General features: G+C 36.5%; 1 protein-coding gene and 1 pseudogene across 1 annotated transcript; one reads left to right on the forward strand and one right to left on the reverse strand.

The window, feature by feature from the left end:
• Positions 1–5,443: 5,443 nt before the first annotated feature.
• On the forward strand, positions 5,444–6,382 carry LOC103304706 (olfactory receptor 6C70-like). Its single transcript, XM_054718423.1, has one exon. It carries the CDS (start codon positions 5,444–5,446, stop codon positions 6,380–6,382), a length of 939 nt encoding a protein of 312 aa, XP_054574398.1.
• A 12,928-nt stretch (positions 6,383–19,310) lies between these two features.
• On the reverse strand, positions 19,311–21,694 carry LOC129149720 (olfactory receptor 6C65-like; annotated as a pseudogene).
• Positions 21,695–22,665: the final 971 nt, after the last annotated feature.

A 22,665-nucleotide genomic window follows, 5' to 3' on the forward strand; every position in this document is an offset into this window, starting at 1 on the left:
TTTATAAAAATACATATTCACCAGTGTCCTTATTTTAAAATATAATTACCTGAATGAATAAGATTATTTGAAGAATTGCTTATTTTTAACTAGATTGTTTTCTATTTTTTATTCTGAAAGTATATCATGACATATAGCTTAAGTCTAAGATGGATGTTGAATTGCTTTTTGAGAAAGGTAAATTTTCCATTATATTCTAAACATTTATTCCTCCTTAGAAAGTTATTTAGTCTGTTCACATTACTGAACTAACTATATTATTGTTATAATAGTTTCAATTTATTAATTGGATATTTTAAGGCAACAATCAGATCAATAGAAAGTAAGTTTACTTTATTTACCAATCAAGTGTTTACCTGAATAATTTATAATTTCTCTTTCTAATCTTGTTTAATTGGTTAGAGATTTTAGAATTTTATTCAACAATAGGTTTTGTCAGCACCCTTGTGTAGGTCTGATTCCAGTAAAAAAAAATATCTGCTAGAATTTAGTTAATTATTAATGCCCACCTCCATAGTACTTCTATTCTCAGAAACATTAGTATTGCTTTAATTAAGGATGTTAAAGTATGAAGTGACATCCTTTAAAATATTACTACACATTTATGGTTTTTATGTGTACTGATCTCTTCACTGATTATTAAGCAGTTAGTAATCATTAATGTATTCTATGCACATCTCATTTAATCCTTATAATTTAGGTCAAAATTATTTTATCTATTATTTTGTAGGTGAAATTTTAAAACAAGGAAATTGATTTTCTCAAGACCACAAAACTAGTAATAAGTGATAAAGTAAAATTTGCAAAAATATCTCTTTTTGATTCTAAAACTCTTAACTTAGTCATTTAACACTGTTTCTATATTTCTATATTTATTTTTATTGATGTATTACAGATGTCTCCCATTTTCCCCCTTTGCTCCCACCCCACCTGCGTCCTTCACTACACTATAGATTCTGTCCATGAGCTATGCATATCTACTCTAATAAAAGAGAAAGATGCAAATTGACCATACCTTCGTGATGCCCACCAATCAGAAGTGAATATGCAAATTAACCCAACAAAGATGGTGGGTTAATTTGCATACACAGACCATGAGCAGTGTGGGGGTTGGGACTTAGGCATTCCACACTGCCCCAGCTGCTCAGAGCCTCTGGGCAGCATGGGAAGGTGGAAAGACGGCTCTGGGTGGGAGCAAAGGCAGTGCCAGTAGCCAGGAGAAGGAAGGCCCATTCTTGCATGATTCTTCATACATTGGGTCTCAGGTATGCATATAAGTTCTTTGGTTAATCTCTTCATGTCCACTGCCTATACATACTCAACCCCCTTTCCTCTGGATTCCTCAGTCTGTTCCATGCTTCTATATCCCTGTATCTATTTTGTACATCAGTTTATTTTGTTCATTAGATTCTACACGTGAGTGAGATCATGTGATACTTGTCATTCTCTGGATTATGTCGATTAGCATAATACTTTCTAGGTCCCTGTATGCTATCTCAAAGGGTAAGAGATCCTTCTTTTTTTATAGCTTTACTAGAGACCCAGTGCACAAAATTCATGCATGAGTAGGGTCCCTAGTGGCTGCCATCTGCCGGCTGCAACCCGGGGCTTCTCTTCCCAGGCTGCAGAATGCTGGCCGGGACCTCCTTTCCCCAGGTGCTGGCTGCTGGCTGGGGCCTTCCTTCATTCTGTGCTACTCCCTGGTGGTCAGTGCACATCATAGCAAGCAATTGAACTGGTTGGTTGACCTCCTGAGGGAACACTTTGCACATTAGGCTTTTATATATATAGACTAGAGGCCTGGTGCACAAAATTCATGCACATGGAGAGGAGGGGTCCTTCAGCCCGGCCTGTACCCTCTCACAATCTGAGACCACTGGCTCTAAACTGTTCTCCTGCCTGCCTTCCTGATTGCCCCTAAACACTCTCCTGCCTGCCTGATTGCCCCTCACTGCCTATACCTGCCTGATCACCCTTAAACACTCTGCCTGCCAACCTGATACCTCTAATCACTTGCCTGCCTGCTTGATCACCCCTAACTTCTCACCTGACTGCCTGATTGCTCCTAATCACACTGCCTGCCTGCCTCATCACCCCTAACCACCTCTGCCTTGGCCCCTGCCGGCTTCGTCTGGAAGGACGTTCAGAATGACGTCTGGAAGGTCATTTGGCTGTCTGGTCTAATTAACATATTATGCTTTTATTATTAAAGATAGTATTCCATTGTATTAATGCACCATATCTTTTTTATCCACTCATCTATTGATGGACAATTTATGTTCTCCCATATAGTGGGTTTCCTTTGCATTTTGAGAATGATTTCTTTTGCTGTGCAGAAGCTTTTTAGTTTGATCTAGTCCCATTTGTTTATTTTTTTCTTTGTTTCTCTTGCCCTATGAGATGTTTCCGCAAAAATTCTGGTATGTGGGATGTCTGAGATTTTATTGCATATGTTTTTTCTAGGTTTTTTTTTTGTTTGTTTTTTGTTTTTTATGGTTTCCCGACTTACATTTACATATTTTATCCACTTTGAGTTTATTCTTGTGTATGGTGTAAATTGGTGCTCTAATTTATTTTCTCCTTCTTCTCCTCCTCCTCCTCCTCCTCCTCCTCCTCCTTCTCCTCCTCTTCCTCCTCCCCCTCCTTCTTCTCTTGCATGCACCGTTGAATTTTCCCAACACCTTTTATTGAAGAGACTGTCTGCCCTCCATTGTATGTTCTTGCTTCCTTTGTCAAATATTAATAGAGCATGTTGTGGGTTGATTTCTGAGTTCTCTGTTCTGTTCCATTGATCTACATGCCAATATCAGGGTATTTTGATTACAATGGCTTTGCCAATATCAGGGTATTTTGCCAATATCAGGGTATTTTGATTACAATGGCTTTGTAGTATAGTTTGATATCTGGTATTGTGATCCCTCAAACTTTGTTCTTTCTCAAGATTGCTGAGGCTATTTGGTGTCTTTTTTGGTTTGATATAAATTTTTGAAATATCTGTTCTAGATCTGTAAAACATGCTGGTGGTATTTTAATGGGAATTACATTGAATCTATAGATTGCTTTGGGTAGTATGGACATTTTAATGATGTTAATACTTCCAATCCATGAACACATGTATTCTTCCACTTGTTTGCATCTTCCCCTGTTTTTTTCAATGTCCTCTAGTTTTCCAAGTACAGGTCTTTTACCCTCTCTGTTTAAGTTTATTCCTAGGTTTCTTATTTTTGTTTGTTGTTGCAATGTTAATGGTGTTGTTCTTTTTGTTTCTCTTTCTGAGAGTTCATTATCTGTGCATAAAAATACCATAGATTTCTAGATGTTAATTTTGTATCCTGCTACTTTGCTGGACTCATTTATCAAATCTAATAGATTTTTGATGGAGTCTTTAGTATTTTCTATGTACAATATTATGACACTATTCCTTTTTCCTTTTCAATTTGGATCCCTTTTATCTTTTTCTTCTTGTCTGATCACTGTGGTTTGGACTTCTAGTACTATGCTGAACAAGAGTGGTGAAAGCAGACAACCTTGTCTTGTTCTTGATCTTAAGTGAAAAACTTTAGTTTTTGCCCATTGAGAATGATGTTGGCTTTAGGTTTTTCATATATGGCCTTTATTTCATTGAGGTATGTTCCCCTGACTCCTACCTTGCTGAGAGTTTTTACAAAAAATGGGTGCTGTATTTTGTAGAATATGTTTTCTGCATCTATTGATATGATCAAATGATTTTTGTCCTTCATTTTGTGTCTGTGATATATCATGTTTATTGGTTGCATCCCCAGAATAAATCTCACTTACACGTTTCTTATGTTTTATTTTGTGTGTGTATACTTAACTTTAAAATTTCATTCTTAAACAATAAAAAAGCATATCCAAACTTTTAACCTTAATAGTGCATTTTTGTTTGTCTCATTAGCCATTAATGTTTTTGTTTCTCAGATATATAGCTGGATTTTGTATGAATTAGCACAGTTTTAAATTGTTTCTAATTCCTAACAGACTCCCACCATTGCTGTGCTTCAGCTGCATTACTTACTCTGTTTTCATTATTTGCCATTCAAGATTCTAAAAACCTCTAATTAAATACATAAAATAGTCCCATTCAAATCACCACACACTTTCCTTTGGCCAATACTTCCTTGGATTAATAGTCTCTGATTAATTATATGAGTGATTGCTGGGGACATGAGGACACAGGCAATGTGACAAGAAAACTGATTTTTCACTGTCACAGAGCTGTACCTGGAAAGTAGGTTTAGATTCTAGATACTCTAAATGAGTGGAGATTGTGAAGAAATGCAATGCATTTTGTGTATTTTCTCTTTTATTTTTATGGTGTAAGTTACATGTGCAAATTTTTGAAATCCTGAATAGATTATTATTTTTTTTGTAAATGTGGCTATATCTGCTTTATATTGTTTTAATTTTTTTTAGATCCAGCTAGTATTTATTTTGTCTTATGGCATTTTTGGGGGGTAATTTCTTATGTATTCATCTGTAGTTCATAGAGACATTGCAAGAGGCTACAATGGGGCACTAATCAAATGTCACTTAAATATGAATTCAAAACTATGGATCTTAATTCATTATATTCTGGTATAGTTTTATTTTGATGAAGTTAATAATTAAAAATGAATGGATTACTTTTGAATCTCAAACCAATATTTTATCTACCTTATTTCTCAAATGAAAACATTTGAAATTAGTTACAAATGACTAAAAGTTTTTTAGAAAGGATAAAACTCACACAACTATTTTGGATTTTGCTGGTCAATTTCAAAAACTGAGTTGACTTCAATGGTGATTTTTAAAATAGTTTCTATTGTACAGTTCTGGATTATATCTTCAAAATCACAGAGCATTACCTTATAAATGAGTCTGCTTGTGAATATGGATCTCTTTATATATTACTAGAGGCTCAGTGCACGAATTCGTGCATGGCAGGGGTCCCTCAGCCTTGCTGGCAATTGGGCCCGATCTGGGCCTTCTCGCCCAGTTCCAAAAGGGGCTAATCGGGACCAGATGGCCAGTGAGAGGGAGGTTGGCTGGCATGGGAGTTTGGCTGTGGGAGCGCACTGACCACCGCTCCTACATTAAGCATATACCTCCTGGTGGTCAGTGAGCATCATAGTGACCAGGCAACTGGTTTTTCGGTCCACTGGTTGTAACCGTCACTTAGGCTTTTATATATATTGATTCCCTGGTTATAAAGCCACTCATGTAGTTTCTTATTGTTTTAATTTTTTCTTTATTGATTAAGGTATTACATATGTGTCCTTATCCCCCATTGCCCCCTCCCCAAACCCCCCATTCATGCCCTCACCCCCCTGTTGTCTGTGTCCATTTGTAAGGCTTATATGCATGCATACAAGTCCTTTGGTTGATCTCTAGTTTCTTATTTTTGTATCATTTTATTTCTAGAATTTGAAATCTCAGAAGAGAAATGGGGAATCATACAACGCAGATAGAGTTTATCCTTCTGGGACTGACAGATAATTCCCAGTTACAGATTGTAATTTTTTTCTTTCTATTTCTGAATTATATGCTGAGCATGATAGGAAACTTAACCATCATTGTCCTCTGTCTACTGGATTCCCATCTCATGACCCCAATGTATTTCTTCCTCCGAAATTTCTCTTTTCTGGAAATTTCATTCACAAGTGCTTGCATCCCCAGATTCCTAATCACCATTGTAACCAGAAAAAAGACCATTTCCTATAATGGTTGTATATCTCAGTTATTTTTTTACATATTCTTGGGTGCTACAGAATTTTTCCTTTTGGCGGCTATGTCCTATGACCGCTATGTTGCCATCTGCAAACCTTTGCATTATACATCCATCATGAGCAGCAGAGTTTGTCATCAGCTTATACTCAGTTCTTGGGCAACTGGATTCCTGGTCAGCTTCCTTTTATTGATTTGGGTTATTAATTTGGATTTCTGTGCTTCAAATATAATTGATGATTTCATTTGTGACATTTCTCCTGTCCTGCAACTTTCTTGCTCAGACACACACTTAGTGGAACTGATTACTTTTTTCTTAGCTGTGATGACCCTTATTGTCACATTGTTTCTAGTAATCCTTTCTTACTCTTACATCATCAAAACAATCCTAAAATTCCCTTCAGCTCACCAAAAGAAAAAAGCCTTTTCTACCTGCTCTTCTCACATGATTGTTATAACCATCACTTATGGTAGTTGTATATTCATCTACATAAGGCCATCAGCAAATGAAAGAACCACTTTAAGCAAAGGAGTAGCTGTGCTCAATACTTCAGTTGCTCCTCTGTTGAACCCATTCATTTATACTCTGAGGAACCAGCAAGTTAAACAAGCCTTCAGAGATATGTTTAGAAAGGTTCTTCCTGCTTTAGACAAGTAATATTATTTATTAAAGGAATTAAAATAAAAACATAAAGGAACATGGAACAAAACCAATTTTGCATCTTCTAGTTTAAGAATTAATCTCTAATAATTTAGTTAGATTTCTTTAGTTTACTCAAGCTTAGAAACTCTATTGTATACATTCTGAATTTAATGTTCTTTTCTTCAAAGTGAAACCTTACTATGTTAGAAAATAGAATTGCAAAATTTATTTTCTCTAAAAGCATGTTAGAATAAAATGAGTGAAAATTTTGATTTTATTATAGACTATAAGTTCTCTAAGAGCTGTAAATAAATATGCCATGTTTTATTTAAAAGCCATGTTCTTGAAAATGTTTAGATAAAATGAAATTTGCCATTATGAAAAATGCTTAAGATGCTTTAAGAGATTTTGTACTTTAAAATAATAATTTAAAGAATTATTTTATAAAGTGACTTTTTGAAATGTCAATTGTCAACATAGTAATAAAGCATAATTTCCTTTAAATGAGTCATACATTTCATTTGTGTGATTTTATTTAGGTTATTATTTGGGTAGATTTAAAAAATTTCAATAAAAATAAAATATGATTTAATAGACAAGTAGTTGATTTCTCACACAATTTTTAAGAACATATAAGGAAGTTTAATCTCTTGAATATGCCAATTAATAAATTAAATAAGCAGGAATAGATGATGAATTTTATGACCTGTTATATAATTATTAGTTTTTAATTCTGTGTTGTTTCCCACTGTCAATGATATAAAATATCAGTTTCTCAAAATTCAAATGACTGCTTTAAAAATAAAACTGCATTTATTTGCAAAGACATATGCACCCCTTTGTTCATTGAAGCATTATTCACGGTTGACAAGATACGGAAATAACCAAAATGTCCTTTGATAGATGATTGGATAAAGAAGATGTGGTACATATGTAACTGGACAATCAATGGGTCCATGCTGCCTCGTACTACTTGAGCCAATTTAGCAGAGACAGGATTGAATCATAAATGAGGGCTTATTCCAAAACTGCCAGCAGTATGGGAGAGCAGCAGGTCATCCACAAAAATATGCTCTGTATCCCACCATAAGCCAGCTGCTTATATTTGTGCAGAAGGATAAAGATTACATTGGGAAGGATATGCCAAATGGTCAGTTTACAGGTAATGGGGGCTGGAGATTTGCAATGGCCTTCAAGTATGCAAAGGCTCAGAGTCTTCAAAGGGCTAATAAAAACCAAAGGGCTGGGAATTTTCAAAAGCCTGGGGGTCTTCAAAGGGCTGGCAGCTCTGGTTTCTGCAACAAGGTTGTTAATCTTTCCATGAGACTAGGCACCTCCCTGATGAGGAGGATGGGCTGCATTTTCAGGTGAGCTCCCAGGTCCCACAGGCAGCTGCCAACCAGGCTAGAATGTGCCTTCTTTAATTAGAATAAAACAATCACAGTTAACAGAACATGATTAATATTTTTTACAATTATAGCTGGTTCCCAATATTCTATTTCTGCTCCTATCACAGATACACAATGGAATACTACTCAGTCATAAAAAGATGAAATACTGCCATTTGCAACAATATGAATAGACCTTGAGAATATTATGTTAAGTGTAATTAAGTCAGACAGAAAAAGTTAAGTACTATATGATATCATTCATATGTGGGATATAAAACTTAAGGCAACAAATGAACAAACTGGAAAAACAAATGAAAAGTTACAGACACAGATAACAGTATGGTGGTTATCAGAGGGAAGTGAGTAGGGTGGTAGTAAAGGGCAAAGGGGACCCAATATATAGTAATGAAAGATTTGGCTTTGGCTAGTGTGCACACAATGCAATATTCAGATGGTATACTATGTAATTGTACACTGGAAACCTGTATAATTTTATTAAGTAACTAGAGGCCCAGTGTGCACAAAATTGTGCATGAGTAGCTCGCTTCTGCTTGCCTCAGCTGGCTGCCCTGCCCATCACTGCTCGTAGCTCATTGCCCTGCCCTCTGCTGCTCATAGCTCTCTGTTGCTCGCTGCCCCACCTTCCGCTGCTTATAGCTCTCCACTGCCAGTAGCTCACGCCCCACCCCACCCGCTGTGAGAGTTGCCACTCATTTGGTCGTGATGGCATTATGGCATGATAGTCATGGGCCTTTTATATAAGGGATGTCATCCCAATAAATTTAATTAAAAAATGATAAAACTATGTCTTATTTCCTCCAAAACTGGGGTATGAAATTACATTTTTCTTCTTTAAATGTCAGCTCTTAGAACACAAAGATGCCACAACTATTGTATAATTGTCCTAATGTAGATGCCATTATAACAGTTGGACTCAGTCAGATTGTTTGGGTGTGGAGGCTGGTGAGAGGGAGGTGGAGATAGTCCTGAAAGGGGCTGCCCACCCCTCTAATGAGAGTCAGGACTACAACTGAGATCGTGACAGATGGGGTATGAATACCAGACTGGCACCTTGAGAAAGTTTCTCATGGGCCTGTGGAGACAGGAAAGGAATCCAGGGTCTGGGGACAGAACATGGATGAGCCACACCTGCCTCCAACCCCCTCCTTATCCATCAAGGAGGCCCTGAGTAAGTCTCCCTGAGCCAGGTTCAGAGAAAACGTATCTCCCTAAAAAGACTGAACTAAAAAACTCCTCCAGCACACACTGGCTTGTTAAGATCACCTTCAGCAAAACAGCCACTCCTTGAGCCAGGATACTAGCCACTGACATTGAATCTTGTCACTTCCGTGTGAAAAAACACACCAATGACTCCCTTTTGCCGGCAGGATCAAGTCCAAGCACCTTACACTGGCACTACACTACTTGGTCATGGTTGACCTGACCTCTTCCTTAACCAGCGCCCTCCATACACATCACCAATATTACACACTGATCCCTTAGAGCAGTGGTTCTCAACCTTTCTAATGCCGTGACCCTTTAATACAGTTCCTCATGTTGTGGTGACCCGCAACCATAAAATTATTTTCGTTGTTACTTCATAACTGTAATTTTGCTACTGTTATGAATCGTAATGTAAATATCTGTGTTTTCTGATGGTCTTAGGCGACCCTGAGACCCACAGGTTGAGAACCGCTGCTGTAGAACTCCTTATGCCTATGTTCCCCTGAGGTGTTTAGGTCTCAGAGTTGTCCACACTGAGCCTCCAGCCGTTCATAAATTACAGTTCATGTTTTCCTGCCAGGCCATGCTTCCTAGAGTGGCTTCTCTATGAGTCTGTGCTCTGGTAAATCATGATGACTTGTATTTGCCTGTCTGTCTCTTTAATCTTGGGAACAGTTTACTTGTGTGCTTTTCTCTCTTACACCCGTCTGGCCCGCCCTTGTATCCTGTTACCGTACCTCCTTCTCTGCCTCTCAGATCTCGCTCCTGAGGACTGCAGTGAAGCTGCGTTGCTAACTTGCCAGGGACTTGCCTGGCACTTGCTCTCTCTCTATTGTTTGTTATCTTCCTCCTATCATCATCAGTTCCAGTTTGGTTGACAGCTTAGAAAACAAACAGCATGGCATCTCCCATGGGTTTATTGTCTTATCCTTCCTTTCAGCTTTAGAGTGAATTAGGAAAAGTTTAATCCACTTGTACTGTTTTATGTTTACACTAGAGGCCCAGTGCATGGTTGAATTATGCACGTTTAGCGGGGGAGCTGGGGGCCTGTCCGCTGGTGCACTAGGCCTTTCAGAAGCCTCCGGCGGGGCGGAGGCTTCTGAAAGGCCTGGTGCCTGAGCGGACAGGCACCCAGCTCCCCCGCTTTTGATGGTCTGCGGTGGGACGTGAGCTCGCTGCCCCAGAGGCCCCTTCTGTGCCGCAGCACAGCCATGGCGCAGACACTGAGCTCACGCTGCCGCTGGCGACGCGAGCTCAGCGTCCCGCCATCCCAATCAGCCACCCCAGCCACCCCGAGTCCCGCCCCCCCGCGCCTCCTGGCCAATCGTGGGCATAGCGAAGGTACGGTCAATTTGCATATTTGTCTATTATTAGATAGGATGTTTGATGACAAACAGCCTTATGTTTATAAGTGACAGTTTTCCTGCTAAGTACCTGCATGTCATTAGCATTTGAATTAAAATTACCATATTGATATCAAATCTAATGTTTTTTTAATTTTTATTTGGTGTGTGTTAGAAGAGGGGTAGTCTTATACTATAAGACTATATATTTTATATAGAGTCCAAACTCTATATTTTAACTGGAAAAGTTGGGGGTCGTCTTATACGCGCAGTCGTCTTATACGCCGGAAAATATGGTATTTATTTGAGAGATGCAAATCAAAATGACAATGAGGTACCATCTCACACCTGTTAGAATGGCTATTATCAACAAATCAACAAATGACAAGTGCTGGTGAGGATGTGGAGAAAAAGGAACCCTTGTGTACTGCTGGTGGGAATGCAGACTGGTGCAGCTATGTGGAGAACAGTATGGCGTTTCCTCAAAAAACTAAAAATGGAACTCCCATTTGACCCAGTGATCCCACTTCTAGGAATATATCCCAAGAAACTAGAAACAGCAATCAAAAAGGATATATGCAACCCTATGTTCATAGCGGCACAATTCGCCATAGCTAAGATTTGGAAACAGCCTAAGTGTCCATCTGCAAATGAGTGAATTAAAAAACTGTGGTACATCTACACAATGGAATGCTGCGGTAAAAAAGAAGGAATTCTTACCATTTACAATAGCATGATTGGAACTGGAGATCATTATGTTAAGCGAAATAGGCCAGTCAGAGAAAGATAAATATCACATGATCTCATTCATTTATAGATTATAATGAACAACATAAACTGATGAACAAAAACAGATCCAGAGACAGAGATGCATTGATCAGACCATCAAACCTAAGAGTGAAGGTAGGGGACGGTGGGGGTAAGAGAGAGAGATCAACCAAAGGACTTGTATGCATGCATATAAGCCTAACCAATGAACACAAACAACAGGGGGGTGAGGGTATGAGAAGGGGAAGTGGGGGCCAAGAGGGGAATAAGGACACATATGTAATACCTTAATCAATAAATAAATTAAAAATAATAAAAAAGTTAAATTTGCCCTGATTCACCTTCAATAGTTGCTTTCCCCATTCTGAGTTTCACTTTCTTGATCTCATACGTGAGAAACTGTGATTATATCAGGGATACAAATTAATGTCATCTCACAAGCCAACTTTTGTATTGGTACTGTATCGAGAAGAATTCTGAGGTCAGATCCTCACTCTTTAAGAAATAATTATGCAACTGATTTTCAGTTGTTTGATATAACCATGGCATAGGGAAGTTAGAGGCATATCTCCTTTATATGCTATCCCTGCATGAGAAAAGATCTATAATTCCCTCTGGATGAAAAATTCTGTTATTCTAAACATTTTGTTTCCTTGATGCTTGAGACTATTGAGAAATATTTATTAATTCCTACTGGTCATTTTATTTTTTTATTCACTTTTCATCTTTTTATTGATTTTAAGAGAGAGAGTGGGAGAAAGAGGGAGAAACATTGATTTGTTGTTCTACTTATTCATGCATTCATTGGTTGATTCTTGCATGTGCCCTGAGTGGGGATTGAAATCACAACCTGGGCATATCCGGACAACTCTCTTACCAGTTGAGCTACTCGCCCAGAGCTCTTCCTGATCATTTATCCTACACCAATCTTCTACCAAAATATAGGAATATAGACTCTGTCTTTTGGTGTCAAAAATTTATAAAACATGTATAAAGTGCAGAACCCAGTCATTTAATTTATGAAGGTTTTCAGTTCCTTGCACTGTGTGTTCTGGTATGTTAACTCTGGTAAACTTTACTAACTGCAGTTTGTGGAATCATTCCTTCCCCCTACTCACATAGTTTAAATAAATGATTTTTGTACCTAAAATATATACATCTGGAGGAATTGAAGATGTCTGCCAATGGGAAAGCAGACTGCAAGATAGTGCGTGAGTGAGAGAATGAAAGGAGAGTGTGTGGTCGCACGGGAAGTGTTTATTTGTGAGTTGAGAGACAGCTATACTCCAAGGGACTGTAGGAGATTTCCATATGGGGTTCCCCTGACCTGGCAGCCTCCACTGCTGCTGAAATCCCTCCTGGAGCAAATGGCTCTGACAAGGAGACCATGCCATCTTGAAGGGGAGAGTGGATGTTATCAGAAGCCTAAATCCCGGGAATCTATAACAACAACACCCAGCAAACAGTGGTGAACCCAGGAACACCGGTCCCCAAGCAGCATGAACATGCAGATTCTGAGGAGCTATGCACCTCCTCACAGAAAGGAGAGAGAGAACTACATAACCAGACATCCGGAGAAGAGAGATAATGGGGAGACAAAGAAACAGCCCACATCTGAAAGAAAAGGAGGCATCACTAGAAAAGGAAGTAAACAAATTGGAGGCAAGCATACTGCCAGAGAAAGATTTCAGAGAATTGGTCATAAGGTGGATGAAAAGAATGAAAGACAAATTCAACAATATGTGTAAGAACCAAGAGAAAATGAAAAATGACATCACTGCTATAAAGAACTCAATAGACAGCATCAACAGTAGACAATAAAAAGCAGAGGACCGCATCAGCGAGCTAGAAGACAAGGTAGGAAAAAATACCCAAACAGAGCAGCTTCTAGATAAAAAAATTAAAAAGAAGGAGGAGAGCCTAAGGGTACTTTGGGATAATAAGAAACAAAACAACATCCTAATAATAGGGGTGCCAGAAGGAGAGGAAACTGAGCAAGGAATAGAAAACCTGTTTGAAGAAATAATGACAGAAAACTTCCCTGATATAGGGAAGAAAAAACTCAAACAAATCCAAGAAGCTCACAGAATCCCAAACAAAATGAACCCCAAAAGACCAACCCCATGGCACATCATAATTAAATTGGCCAACTCCAACGACAAAGTAAGAATCTTGAAAGTGGCCAGAGAGAGACAGAAAGTTACCTACAAAGGATCCCCCACCAGACTAGTGACAGGTTTCTCAACAGAAACAAATCAGGCAAGAAGGGAATGGAATTGAATATACAACGTCATGCAAAGGAAGGGTCTGAATCCAAGAATACTGTACCCAGCAAGGCTATCAATCAAAATTGAGGGTGAAATCAGGAGCTTCACAGACAAAAAAGGATTATGGGAGTTTATTACCACCAATGCAAGAAATGCTAAAGGGTCTGCTGTAAAAAGAAGAATTAGGAAGTGAAGAAGGAACACAGGGGTAAAGAATAAATGAGGACAAACAAGTACCTATCAATAATAACTTTAAATGTAAATAGATTAAATGCCCCAATCAAAAGACATAAGGTAACTGAGTGGATAAGAAAACATGACCCATATATCTGCTGTCTACAGGAAACTCACCTCAGAAAAGAAGATGCACACTGACTGACGGTGAAGGGATGGAAAAAGGTTTTTCAGGCAAATGGAAATGAAAAAAACAACTGGGAGAGCAATACTTACATCTGATAAATTAGATCTCAAAATGAAGGACATAAAAGCGATAAGGAAGGCCACTTCATAATACTAAAGGGAGCTATCCAACAAGAAGAAATAACTCTGGTAAACATATATACATCCAATAGAGGACCACCCAAATACATAAAAAAACTTCTGAAGGATATCAAGGGAGAGACTGACAGCAAGACAATCATAGTAGGGGACTTTAATATCCCACTAACACCAGTGGACAAATCCTCTAAACAAAAAATCAGCAAAGAAACATCAATCCTAAATAACTCACTAGATCAGATGGAATTAATTGACATCATTAGAACATTTCACCCCAAAGCCACAGAATATACATTCTTCTCAAGTGCCAATGGGTCATTTTCAAAGATAGACCATATATTGGGTCACAGGCAAAGTCTCTTCAAATTCAAGAGGATAGAAATCATATCAAGCATCTTCTCAGATCACAATGGCATAAAACTGAAAATCAACTACAATAAAAACAATCTAAAAAAAAATCAAACACCTGGAACTAAATAGCATGCTATTAAACAATGACTGGGTTTCCAGAGAGATCAAAGAAGAAATAGAAAACATCATGGCAACAAACGACAATGAAAACACAATAATCCAAAATCTATGGGACACAGCAAAAGCAGTCTTGAGAGGGAAGCTCACAGCTCTACGAGCCTACTGCAAAAAACAAGAAAGAATGGTAATAAATTACCTAACACTCTAACTCAAATAGTTAGAAAGAGAGCAACCAGAAAAGCCCAGTGTAAGCAGAAAGAAGGAAATAAAGATCAGAGCAGAGATAAACGACATAGAGACCAAAAAAAAAAAAAAAAAGACACACACACACAAAAAAACACAATACAAAAGATTAAAAAAAAACAAGAGCTGGTTATTTGAAAGGCTAAACAAGATTGATGAACCACTAGCCAGGCTCATCAAGAAGCAAAGAGAGCATACCCAAATACACAAAATCAGAAATGAAAGAGGAAAATTAACAACAGACACCACAGAAATACAAAGGATTGTTAAAAAAATACTATGAACAACTCTATTCCAACAAACTGGGCAACCTGGAGGAAATGGACATTTTCCTAGAAATATATAACCTTCCAAGACTCAATCAGGAAGAATCCAAAAATATCAATAGGCTGATAACTATGGATGAAATTGAAGCAGTCATCAATAAGCTTCCAGCAAACAAAAGCCCAGGGCCAGATAGCTTCACAGGGGAGTTTTACCAAACATTCAAGGATGAGCTAAAACCTATCCTCCTCCGACTATTCCACAAAATTCAAGAGGAAGGAACACTTCCAAGCTCATTCTATGAAGCCAGCATCACCCTCATACCAAAACCAGATAAAGACAACACAATGAAAGAGAATTACAGGCCAATATCACTCATGAATAGATGCCAAAATTCTCAAGATTCTAGCAAATCAAATCCAGCAGTACATCAGAAAGATCATACACCATGACCAAGTAAGATTTATCCCGGGGATGCAAGGATGGTACAATATCTGCAAATCAATAAACATGATACATCACATAAACAAATTGAGAGATAAAAATCAAATAGTTATATCAATTGATGCAGAAAAAGCATTTGACAAAATCCAATACCCTTTCTTGATAAAAACTCTTAGCAAGGTGGGAATAGAGGTAGGATACCTCAACATAATAAAAGCCATATACGACAAACCCACAGCCAACATCATACTCAATGGGCAAAAAATAAAACCATTTCCCCTAAGAACAGGAACAAGACAGGGATGCCCACTCTCACCACTCCTGTTCAACATAGTGCTGGAAGTACTAGCCATTGTGATTAGACAAGAAGAAGAAATAAAAGGCATTCAAATTGAAAAAGAAGAAGTAAAACTGTCCTTTTTCACAGATGTCATGATATTGTACATAAAAAACCCCTAAAGACTCCATCTAAAAATTATTAGACATAAGGTAATAAATGAATTTGGCAATGTAGCAGGATACAAAATTAATGCCAAAAAATCTATGGCATTTCTATATACCAACAGTGAACTTACAGAAAGAGAGACTAAAAAAGCAATCCCATTTACCATCACACCAAAAACATTAAGATACCTAGGAATAAACTTAACTAAGGAGGTAAAAGACCTATATGCGGAAAACTACAGGACACTGAAAAAAGAGATAGAGAAAGACGTAAACAGATGGAAGAACATACCATGTTCATGGATTAGTATAATCAACATCATTAAAATGTCCACACTACCCAAAGCAATCTATAGATTCAATGCACTCCCCATTAAAATACCAACGGCATATTTTACAGACCTAGAAAGACCTCCCCAAAAATTTAACTGGAATAAAAAAAGACCCCGAATAGCCACAGCAATCCTGCGAAAGAAGAACATATTAGGTTGGATCTCAATACCAGATTTCAAGCTGTATTACAAAGCCACTGTTCTCAAAACAGCCTGGTACTGGCAAAAGAACAGACATATAGAACAATGGAATAGAATAGAGAACCCAGAAATCAACCCAAACCACTATGCTCAATTAATATTTGAAAAAGGAGGCATGAACATACAATGGAGTCAAGACAGTCTTTTCAATAAATGGTGTTGGGAAAATTGGACAGATACATGCAAAAAAATGAAACTAGATCACCAACTTATACCATACACAAAAATAAACTCAAAATGAATAAAGGACTTAAACATAAGACAGAAAACCACAAAAATACTAGAGGAATCCAAAGACTGCAAAATCTCAGATATATGCCTAAGCAATTTCTTCACCGATACCACTCCTAGGGCAAGGAAAACCAAGGAGAAAATAAACAAATGGGACTATATCAAAATAAAAAGCTTTTGCAGAGCAAAAGAAACAATCAAGAAAACAATAAGAAACCCCACTGTATGGGAGAACATATTTGCCAATGTTATCACTGATAAAGGTTTAATCTCCAACATTTACAGGGAACTCATACAACCTAATAAAGGGAAGATAAATGATCCAATTAAAAAATGGGCAATGGACCTAAATAGATACTTTATGAAAGAAGACAGAAGGAAGGCCAAGAGACACATGAAAACATGCTCAAAGTCAATAATTATCCAAGAGATGCAAATCAAAACAACAATGCAGTACCATCTCACACCTGTCAGAATGGCTACCATCAACAAACCAACAAATGACAAGTGGTAGCAAGGATGCAGAGAAAAAGGAACCCTTGTGCACTGCTGGTGGGTTATGCAGACTGGTGCAGCCACTGTGGAGAACAGTATGGAATGTCCTCAAAAAGCTAAAAATGGAACTCCCAGTTGACCCAGTAATCCCACTTCTAGGAATATATCCCAAGAAACTAGAAACACCAATCAGAAAGGATATATGCACCCCTATGTTCATAGCAACACAATTTATAATAGCTAAGATTTGGAAACAGCCTAAATGCCCATCAGCAGATGAGTGGATTAAAATACTATGGTACATCTACACAATGGAATACTATGCTGCTATAAAAAAGAAGGAATTCTTACCATTTGCAGCAGCATGGATGGAACTGGAGAGCATTATGCTAAGTTAAATAAGCCAGGCAATGAATGAAAAATACCACATGATCTCACTCATTTATGGAAAATAAAGAACATTATAACCTGATGAACAGAAAGATAGATACAGAGGCAGTAAAGCATCAAACAGACTGTCAAATTAAAGTGAGAAGTCTGGAGAGTGTTGGGGATGGGGGGAAAGAGATCAACGGAAGGACTTGTATGCATACATATAAGCACAACAATGGACATAAGATACTGGAGTGGTGAAATGTTGGCATGCGACAGGGTGTAGCAGAGGCTGGAGGGAGGTCAATGGGGAAAAAAAGAGATATATTTACTACTATGTGTAATACTTTAAACAATAAAATAAAATTAAAAAATATATACACCTTATACAATAACGTCTTGGGAAAGTTCTAATAGCACAGGTCTTAGAACTTTGTTTATTTTTAGTATGTTCTTCTATGGTTAAAATATGCATTAAGATTATCTATTGTCTTATGAGTGTTTTCTAAGTAATACTAACTAAGTAATATTTCTAAGTAATACTAACATTCTAAAAAGTTAAAAATAAGAATGTTTTTATATAATTGCACATAGTACCATAATTACATTACTACCATATAATTATTCAATTTTAACATTTGCTCAGTATTTGAAATACTATAACTTTAGAATATTTATGTTTCTCTCATATTTTTATAGTATTATAATTGAAAAGATTTTTATTTTTAGTAATTAGGTTTTACATTAGTCCAACTATTTTCTTTATTTTTATTAATTTCTCTATTATGTTTATTTTCTTTGAATTTTCACATGTATTTTTATTTTTCAGTTATTAGGGTTCTGACTCTCACCTTTAATTTCAATATTCTCAGTCCTACTAATTAAATAGAGTGAGCTCCATTGGGTGATTGTTTGAAAACAGCAAAGGGAAATGATCTTTGAACTCCCCTTATCTGAGTACCAATAAAATGTGTTCTCTGCTCCTTATATGCATATTAAATAAATGTGTGAATATTTAGCATTGATTTTCAATGACTGAGTTTTTATGATTTCTCACTTCTTTCTATTTTCTTGTAATGTGATATATTAAAAAAGAGTCACTGCATGTAGTGTAAAAACAGCCATTTCTAATAACCCAGTTTATAGCACTCACAAGAGATCAGCCTTCCCAACAGCGGCAGCCTGTATAATCCAGTTACTGTTTAATAGGAGGTGTGTAACCCAAAAATATGCAGATAAATATTTTTGGTGAATAGAGTTGGTGGGGAAGTAACCTCACAGCTCCAAATAACCCATTTTCATATCAGGAGATAATTATTTATAAGCTATTTTTTCCCCTATATAGATTCTGAATAGTAGATTCAATAGAATAAGGAAATAAGAATAGGGAGGACACCAAGCCCATTGCTAGACATGATCATAAAGCATAGTTTTCTAAGTCTTCATTCCATCACTAACTCTGGTATGTTGTGCATTTTATTTCTGGTCATTTATTTTGATGTAGGACATAAATAGTTTATCTAGAGCTTAGTATTTATCTTTTGAAAGTAAACATCAATACTTACTTAAAGTCATACCTCACAATCACTCATGTTTTACATGTGTGAAATAGATGGCTATATGGACTTGGAAAATTACAGAAAAGAAAAAAGGTAAAGAATACAGAAAAATAATTTCAATATAGAAAAATAAAATAGAAAAAAAGCTATAAAATGACTTTCAAGTCTTTGACCACCAAATATAATTTGAATTCTACCCCTATTTTCTTAAAGTATTTCAGTTTTTTCCCCCATAGCATTTGCCACCACTAAAGTACTAGGTAATTTACTTTTCTATTATGTTGACTATTTGATGTATGTTCCCTCACAATGGCTGAAACTTGTGCATGCTTTATTCCCTGTGTATGCCTACCACCTAGAACAATGGTCTGTATTTCTGTGTGGTTTATTTGTGTTTCAGCTACAGATTTCATAACGGGCAGTGTTTGTCAACAACATATTATTGGGGAAATCATTAAGGGCCTGTTTCACTTGCTGGTTTCTTGAGGTATAAATACAAAGATTCAGCATGGGAGCAACAGAAGATTAAGTACTGATACCCTTTTGCTCAAAGTCACATATTCTTTTGCAGATATTTTTACATATATGAACATGCTACTCCCATAGGAAATAGAAACCACAATCATATGGGAGCCACAAGTGGAAAAGGCCTTTTTCCTTTGCTGGGCAGAGGAGATCTTCAGAATTGTTGGAAGGATGAGTGTGTAAGAGAGAATCAACAAGGCCAAAGTTACCATGAGTGTGAATACTGCTAAGAAAAATGCCATAGGATCTAGAGACTTTGTGCAAGCAATCAGCCGCAAAGGAGAAGAGTCACAAGTGAAGTGGTCAATAATGCTCAAGTCACAGAAACCCAGTTGGAGTCCCATAATCACAGAGGACAGATAATGAGGAAACCAGCCAGCCAGGAGTTGATTACAAGTTGGTTGCAGACTTTGTTACTCATGATAGTTGTGTAATGTAGAGTTTTGCAAATTGCCACATAGTGATCAAAGGACAGAAGAAAAAACTCAGTAGAACCCACAAAGATAAAAAATGCTTGTGTCACGCAGCCTTATTGAAAATGGTTGTATCTCCCATAGTGATACTGACCAAAATCCTGAGAATACAGACTGTTTTTAATGAAACTTCTAAGACAGAGAATTTCCTGAGGAAGAAATACATGGGATTCTTCAAACTGGCATTTGATAGTGTTAACATGAAGATGGTCAAGTTTCCAGTGATACTCAATAAGTAGGTGAACAGCAGAAAGAAGAATGTCACAGCTTGTAACTCTGTGTCATCCCTAAGTCCCAGAAGAATGAATTCCCTAATTGATGTCTTAACTCTAAATTCATAGGTCTGAAGGTAAAAGTTATCATAGATGTCAACTCCTGATATGATTTTAAGTGCATTTGTAGTGTTCTTATTCTGCAATAAGAACAATGAAGCATGAAGTAACAAAAAGAGACAGCATAGTTCTCCATCAAAATTGCAAACTCATATCAGCAATTAATTTGCTTTTTTTACTTAATAATCTTAGATTTTAATCACAGCTTTTATAATTCCCTGTTATACATTTTTGATTACTTACTTAACACAGAGAAAGTTGTTTTTTTAAAGTCATAAGAATAGGTAATAATGATAAATACTTAGTTTACTTCATTGTGGAAGTAATTCATTTGGGAGGATTAAATAAGTTATTGAAACACATAGTATATTTGAAAACTTAATATTCATAAAAGTCTGCTTGCTAATTTTGCCAGTGGAAAATTTATTATTGAGTCAGAGTACAATCATTTTCTAAATATGTCTTGGTTTCTGTTTATAGTAAAAATTAAGCAGAAAATACAATACTGGTGGGCAATTCATTCCCATTTGCCTTTAATCTACAGTGATTCTATTTGCTCCTTTTTGACTAAAATTTGCTCACACAACACAATGCCAAACCTTTTTAATACACAATGGTGTATGGTAAACGTTCTATTTTGAATCTTTAAATATCATCAGACATATAAATAATGAAAAAATAAGAACATTCCTTGTAAGATTAAATAATTATTCTAGAAAGTTGTTACATTAAAGCCTTTATCAAGCTCAGCTTTCAAAAATAATAATTAGATAACTTTTCTGTTTACCAAACTGTAGTTTTGGAAGATGTGAGAGAGAAAAGAAATATATTGGAAGGAAGAAACATAACAACAGCAATAACAACAATAATAAATTTTAAAGGAAAATGTAATGCCTTTTATTATTATTGTCACATTCATTATTATTTATATTATACCAAAGATCTAATTAGCCTTTAACTTGTACCCCAAAATGCTTTGAGTAGGTCCTGTTAAGAACCTCATTTTGAAAATGATGAAATTGAGGTACTGAGGGGGTATGGAACTTGCCCAAGGTTACATAAGCAGTATGTGTAGATAGGTTAGCATTTGGTCTGTCTCCTACTGCACCATTCCTAGTGCTTAACACAGATTCTAATTCAATTTTACTTGATGAATTAAAACACAAATTAATGATTGAATAATGTGTATGCAACCCATAGTAGAACTGTTCTCAAACCCCAAAGATTTCTGTAGCTATGCGGGCATAGCACTGCATTCATGAATTAATTGTTCTGAACTAGTCAATCCTGACATAAAGATACCAGAAGTGGTGTGTGTCAAAAAAATGGGAACGTTAGGTAATGAGAATTTTAGAATCCTAGGGAGGTAGATATTCAATCTCCTGAGAGATGTTTACCTGTGTACGTCAGCATGGTGTGCTGCTACCCATACTGCCATTTGAGACAACATGTATGAACCTTGAAAATATTATACAAAGCAAAATAAGTCAGTCAGAGTAAGTTAAGAAGCATATGATTTCACTCACATGTGGGACATAAAACTGAAACTCAGGCACAGACAATAGTGTGGTGGTTCCCAAAGAGAAGGGGGTAGAAGGTTAATAAAGGAAAAGGGGACCTAATGTATGGTGATGGAAGATGATTTTACTTTGGATGGTGGGCAGACAATGAAAAATGTATCAATTTTGTGATATTCTTAAGTAGCCAGGTTTGGTTTCATTGATATTTTAAATTTTATTTTTCTAGTTTCTATTTCATTGATCTTCATTATTCCCTTTCATGTTTTGTGTGATACTGGAAAGAATGAGTATTCTGTTGATGTTGGATGGAATATTCTAAAAATTTCAATTACATCAATTTGGCTCATAATATTGTTCAAGTCTTCCATATCTTTACCTGTTTTCTTTTTCAAATTTTTTGTGTGAGTTATTGAAAGTACTGAAACATCTGACTTCAATTGTGCATCTGAGTGCTAAATTCAACTACATAGTGTTAAGTTAAACTACATTTGTCTAGCTGGGTGATTTGCAAAGATTGAGGTTTTTAGTATATAATTGGGAAAAATCAATGAAGTAATTCTGTAAAAATCTATTGAGTATACAGAATTTACAATGAAGTTTATTGTATATTTTATTATTTGTAACTTATATTTGTAAATTTATAATACGTCTGTGTATTCTTTTCTGATAACTAGTTGTTAAAACTTACTAGCACCCTATTTCTCTCTGTCCATATACATTTAAAGACCTGGACTTTATTGAGCTCCAGATTGCTTGAGTAATGTCTCCATCAATGGATGCAAAGCAAGTATTTGGATTTATGCAGAATCTCCAAAGTAACAACTTCAAAAATGAAAAGCATTGTCATGCAAAGAGAGAGAAAAAAAAGATAATTTTGGAATAGTAGGAGAATTCATATCTA

Source organism: Eptesicus fuscus, chromosome 7 (genome assembly GCF_027574615.1).
Source record: "Eptesicus fuscus isolate TK198812 chromosome 7, DD_ASM_mEF_20220401, whole genome shotgun sequence".
Classification (NCBI taxonomy): Eukaryota; Metazoa; Chordata; class Mammalia; order Chiroptera; family Vespertilionidae; genus Eptesicus; species Eptesicus fuscus.